This window comes from Octodon degus, unplaced genomic scaffold, assembly GCF_000260255.1.
Source record: "Octodon degus isolate 3935 unplaced genomic scaffold, OctDeg1.0 scaffold00186, whole genome shotgun sequence".
In the NCBI taxonomy this organism is placed as follows: domain Eukaryota; kingdom Metazoa; phylum Chordata; class Mammalia; order Rodentia; family Octodontidae; genus Octodon; species Octodon degus.
In genome coordinates this window covers 1,647,526-1,653,952 of record NW_004524762.1, presented here as the reverse complement: position 1 = coordinate 1,653,952, position 6,427 = coordinate 1,647,526, and the positions used below count along the sequence as shown (strand labels likewise).

General features: G+C 39.8%; 1 protein-coding gene across 3 annotated transcripts in view; it reads left to right on the top strand.

Moving 5' to 3' along the window:
• The window catches only part of Clrn1 (clarin 1), a 76,961-nt gene that overhangs the window by 15,413 nt on the left and 55,121 nt on the right, over positions 1–6,427 (top strand). The window contains exon 2 of one of the 3 annotated variants that reach the window (XM_004643923.2): positions 5,205–5,243. The exons of the other annotated variants lie outside the window; for them this stretch is intronic. Within the exon in view, the coding sequence (XP_004643980.1) occupies positions 5,205–5,243 (39 nt within the window). The remainder of the gene's footprint in view (positions 1–5,204; positions 5,244–6,427) is intronic. 3 annotated transcript variants of the gene reach the window in all.

Genomic DNA, 6,427 nt, shown 5'->3' with positions numbered 1-6,427 from the left:
CAAAGAGGACAGATCTTCTTTCAGTCCTTTAATTAATCTAGTTTCTTATACCCTTGGTCCTTTTTTTCCTTTCTAATGTGGAATAAGATGCTATTTAATTTTGTTCTTCCACAGCTAATATTTTTATGTATATGCTTTAATGATTTTTTTCTTTACAAGAAGTTTTGGACAATTTAAAAAAAAAACCAAATAAATAGTAATAATAGTAATAAAAAGAAAGAAGTTTGCCTGAATTCCTTGCAGACTCTTGGGGAGGTGGGGCACATATGTTCTCTGCCCATCTGTGGGCCAAACAGCTCTCATCCAGCCCCAGAGATTTCGTCTCAGACTTGAAGATGCATTGCACTGAGTTTCCACATTCTTATCTCTTCTCAGAAGTACAGCCCTCCTGCTGTTCTCATCAGGTTAAAAAATTTATTTAGGCAATTACTTCAGATTTACAAAAAGCTTCCACGTAAATGATCTCATTGGTATTTCTCTATGACATTTCTGTTTTTTTAATTTTTATTTGTAATTGATGCATAATAATTATGCATATTCATGAGCTGTAATGTAATGTTTCATACATGTATGCTATATGATGACCAAAATCATATCTAGTGCCTCACAGAGGGATCATATCTTTATGGTAAAATATGCAAAATCCTTTTTTCTACATATTTTTTTTTTATCCTGCCTCAGGTTTATTTGTACAAAGAGCACAGGAGGCCACCAGCTCCCCACAGATGGCACCCCAGGGGTCACACCAGTCCTTCTGTTTTTACATCAGCAGATAAGAGGCTTTTACTGTGGAGCCTTCATGGAGGCCTGGGCACCTTTGGGAGTCTGGGCTGGAACAGAACATGGAGCCTGGGCTTTGGCTGGAGCCTGGGCCTTTGGCCGGCAAGGCCTGCGATCCTTGGCAATGCGGGCATGGATACACTTCCCAAGCTTTGGGTGGGCAATATAGGCAAGTTGAGTGAGCCTGTGGTTTCCTCCCTTTGGGACCATCTTGGGTTTACATTCCTTTGGGATGATCTTGACTTCCTTGGGCTTGACGAGGGCCTTGATAGCCTTGGCACATGTACTCACGGCCTTGGCATTGTGTGCTTGCATCTTCTTGAAGCCCTTCTTATTGTGCTTCTTGGCAAATGCATGTTCCTAAGGAACTGGGGATCTACCTCCTTCAGAGTTTTGTTCTTTGTGACTGAGGTTTCTTGATACCATTTCTGTGCCATTTTTGGGACTGGTTGTGCGTCGTGTGGTTCTTGGACTTGGCCATAACTGCACTGTAAACTGCAGCTTCTTCTACATATTTTTAACAACACAATACACTATTGTTAGCTATAGTCACCTTACTGTACGACAGACATGAGAACTTATTCCTCCTGACTATAACTTTGTTGCCCACTACCCTCAGGCTCTGATTTTCCATTATTCTACTTGCTATTTCTGTGTGTTCAACTGTTTTACTATTCATGTTTACAGATAAAGGGTCTGAGATGTACAGAGACTCATATGCATCGGAAATAGTGAGACCAGATTAAATCCAAACTTTCCTAACTACAAAAGCTATGTTCTGTCCAACTGCGGTGTTGTCTCTCAGCTAATGCATGGCCATTTGTTTTCCTTCCACGAGCAATTCTACCCTTCCTGCTTTGATAACTGCCTGATATTCTATTTAATGTCAGTTAGTATAGATTAACATTCAAGTTGTCAATCCCTGTTTTAAGATCTGTAGTTTAAAAGATAGGGCTGTTCAACTGGAATCACTAAATGATTAAAGGATAAGAAAGTTTCAGGGTAAAATACAACAAAAGAATTCAGTGGATAGAAATGAAATTAATTTTAAGATAACTGAAATGAAAGCCAGATATATATATATATATGTATATAGACATGGATTAATAGCAAGCAATAAAGAAACATATTTAGTAGTTTAAAATATATTCATATTACTCTTCAGTGATCTATTAAAAACAGCATGATTTGACATGGAAAACACAAATTATCTGCAAATTAAAGAGTACACGTGCCCCCTATAACTCTCCCCAAATGATTACTGAGTGCCTTTGTATTCTACTATGTGCAAATGTTATAAAAATTTTATGCTTTTTCAATAGTTGCAAATCTAGCAGGAGTGTTCTAAAGTAACCAATGACTTGAAAAAACTGTACAATCAGTCAGGATAGGCTAGGTTGTGTTTTAAAAACAACTAAGCCCAAATTGTATAGATTTAAATTCAAAATACATTTTTTGTTCACAGTATGGTATTTTTTTGCAGAGATGCACTATAGGTCTATTCCAGGACTTGGCTACCATCTGGAATGTTGACTGTTATAGCAAAAAGAAAGAGTTGTGGAGGCCATTGCCCTGACAATTAAATTCTCTGACCTGGAACTCGTATGTGCCACTTCCACTTATATTTTATCAGGCAGGGAATGTTACGCAGCCACACCTTACTTCTGTGGGGCCAAGATGTACAACTCTACTATAAGCCCAGAAGGAGGAAGAAGCAGAGCCACTGACGGTTGAATAGCACTAAATCCTGCCTCAATTATTGTAGTTTTTCAGGAAGCTCCAAGACAGCAAGTCACTCTTTGTGAGGGCAAGGAACAGGGAAATCACAGAAAAGCTGAGACAGTCAGCTAGCTGTGTTACTAAGATGTTCACCTCTGTGACAAAATACTGAAAAAAGCCTTAACATATGAAAGATTTAGTGCAGAGGATTCAGTCCATAATCTGAAGAGCCTGGTCCACAGTAGAAGAGCCTGGCAGAGAAAAACTGCTCACCTCCTGGCCGCCAGGAAGCAGAGAGAGAGAGAAGCAAGGAGCACAAGATGAAAGGGCCAGTGACCAGTTATATTTGTCAAGCTCACACCCATGGCCCACTCCCTTCAAAGTTTTCCAACAATGCCTTCAAATTATATGTCCGTCAGTGGATTAATTCACTGACCAAGTTGAATCCTCATGATCCTATCACTTTCCAAATGTCCAGCCTCTGAACTTAGAAGACTTTGGAAGAGGGCATGCATTTTAGATCTAAATGATAACTAGTTGTCACTAGATTACCATAAAAAAGTGTCCCAGGTAAAGCTGCCAAGAGCTGGCTGGGACCATAGCACAGAGTATAGGCAAGAGTGAGGAGGAGTAGGAGGCAGACAGGCCTGGAAGGTGGCCTTGGGGGTGAAGGATGCAGTGTACAAGAGGCGAGAAGCCGTGGCTGCTCTACCATGGTAACTAATTTGAATTTTCAGGTATAGTGAAGTCATTTAAAGAAGTTAAAGTATGCTGTAGGACAGAAGACAGCTGGAAGGAAGGGAAAATGGTGGGCATGAAGTGTGAGAGGCCCGCAATACCTCATACGTGGTGGTCTAAGCCGCAGCACTGACAGAGGAACGGAAGGAATGCAACCTATTTCAAAAATACTCAGACTCAAAAACCAACAGAACTTGAAGACAGAGGATAAACCCCGGATTTTTACTGAAGAGATCAGTACAATTCACGAGATTTTGCTCATGTTGAATGCGTGTTTCCACTTGTGGAACATGAACAGTAGATATACATCAGTTATGTGAGGTATGACAAAAAATATCATGAGGGTCTACAGGGTAGATTTCAAGGAAATAGCTGTAGCTCAGTCCTACAAGTGACACCTGGCCACCAGTAACTGTCACGGTCATTATGCATGTCCACAGCACACTAAAACTTTGTGCGATATCCTATCCTCAAACTGTTAGAAGTGCTGGTCATTTATTAGCCATTCTAGTATTTATCTTATGTTTTACTCTTAGTACTTCTTTGCTATCATGAAAACTTTTTCTTAGTTCAGTCGTTTTGAAACATTTAATTTTTAATTAATTAGTATTTAATTTTCTGAATATTGCTTAATTTTTGTCCTAAGATTTATACTATATCTTTGACTTACAATTTATTTAAAATACATGGTATGATATCTTCTCCTAGTATTAGAAACTTTAAAAAGTAAAAAAAAATCATGAGCACTTTTTAAATTTTTAAAATTATTACCATCAAGGACACAGTGCCATTAGTCCTCCTTTAAATACTCCCCTCACTTTGAACACATTTCTGTTCTCATTCTTGCCACTTTCTGAAGCAGACATGGGAGTCCTTTTCACGTCTTGTGCTCTAGCAGCTGCCTCAGTGTTCTAAACCCATTCGAAATGCTGACCTTTCATGGTCATCCTGACTTTGGGGACAAGCCAGACTCTACGAAGCAAATGAAGGTGTATCATAATGTCTTTAACAAACCTTCCTTTTCACTGGATGGTATTCAGCAGGGGCAGTCACTGTGTTTTTTTTTTCTCTCACAGCTTGTAAAACATGAAAGAGGCCTATTAGAACTGCTTTAGAAAGCATCAAGAATGCAAGAACCTTAAAGAGTAAATGAAATCTGGAACGACAATAGACAGTGAGAAAGGAAAAGAAACTGCTCCAAGGGAAGGAACAACTGGGATGAGGGAAAGGAGGAAAGAAAGAAGGGAGAGAAGTACACAAGGTTGTTTAAAGGACAATCACGCTGCTCATTTCTACTGGTCTATTGAAAGGAACAGTTGATGCTAATTTTTTTTCTTTTTAATTTTTTGACCAATTGTACATGCTTATATTGTAATCTAGAATAACCAGTTTGAAGACACCAATATATAACAACCATTGTTAAATTTATATCATTTTGTTTACTGAAATTCTGTATTGTTTCTAATGTTTGTTTCTATATTACTACTTTTATTCTCTCTCTCTCTCTCTCTCTCTCTCTCTCTCTCTCTCTCTCTCTCTCCAGTACTGGGGATCAAGTTCAGGACTTTCTGCTTGTCAAGTAGGCGTTTATGCCCCTGAGCTATCTCCTAGGCTCTATTCTCTTAAAAAAAAATCAAAAAGGAAAAAAAAAATGACAAAATAAATGTGTTGGAAATGAGAGGGGATATTTTGAGGGGAATTAATGGCAATATGTTTGTTACTGTAGTGCATTTTAAAATTTAAACATTCACATCATCCCATGTACAAAGTTAGAGGTTAAAAGAAAAGCCTGGGGTAGATCCCTGGGGCATCGGGGGCAGGATTTGAAGGCATAATGGGAGATAAGGTTTCTCAAGGATCTCAAATGAAAAGACAGACAAAGATATATCCTAGGAAACAATATATCCGTGGAGGTGGGGACCTTGCAAAGGAGACGCAGGGAGGGTGGTGAGGTGGAAGGCAACTAGCGAGGGCAAGTCAGAAGAGGAGAGAGCTTTACCACGAAAGTAATAGTTAACAGGCTTACCCACCACAGAGCTGTCAAATCACAGAGATGTCAACAGAGAGCCAGTGAAAGTAGTACTTAGGATGTTGCTACCAGAGAGAAGGAACCTTTGCAAAGCAGCTTTAATGGCATGATGGAGGGAGGAAGTCTTTGCAGGAACTAAGGAGGCAACGAGAGAGAAGGACCCAGAGAAGAGATCTGGAAGTATGCAGGAAAAAACTGGGGTCAGGAAATTTAGAGGATCACAAAGTCCAAGCCAACTAGAGTGTGTGTGTGTGTGTGTGTGTGTGTGTGTGTGTGTGTCTGTGTGTTTGTGTGTGTCTGTGTCTGGGTGTGTGTCTGTGTGTTCACAAAGGAAAGGTCTTCTTTACTGAGAAGATACAGCCAGAAGGAGTAAAAGGCTGAAGATAGATGGGAGAGGTGATTATATAAGTGAATTAGAAAGATCCCAGCAGAGGGATCTGAGAACATAGGTGTCTCAGTCACTTTTCTCTCATTTCTGAGACAAAATATCTGACACCCAAAATTAAGGAAGGAAAGATTTATTTAGCTCACATTTAGTGGGGGGTTCAGTTCATACTCAGCTGGCTCTAAGGCCGAGTGGCACATGGCAGAGGCCAGCTGTTCATAGCTGTGGAAAGCAGCAGAAAGCAAAGGGAGGAGCAATGGCTATGGTAGCTAGCAAGCCTCTCTCCCTCCCTTGTATTGTATGCAAGGTATCTGTCCCAGGCCAGATATAGCATTCATACCCATAATCCCAGCATTGGATCATGAATTAATCTCAAAACTCTAGAGGCCGCCCCAATGACTGCATTAGGCTTTGGGGGACAACTAGACACAGACCATAACAATAGGGAAACAGCCATCCCTTGGAAAGGATAGTCAAACACCTCTCAAAAAGATACCAGCATCCCACTCTTAATTAACTGGGAAGGTAAGATATTGGAACAGACACAAACCAAGAACACACAGAAGATATCCCTGAAGAAGAGACTTTTCATAGAGAAGCCTTGATACAGATGATATAGTACCTACTATAAAATCTTGCAAGAACACAAAAAACAAAATAAAAAATTTTAATAGAAAATGACAAGATGCAGCCTTAGACCTGAACCTGCCCAGAGCAAATCCAGGAGACAGCCAGACAGAGGAAAATAGAAGACACTTACATAAAACTTCTGAAAT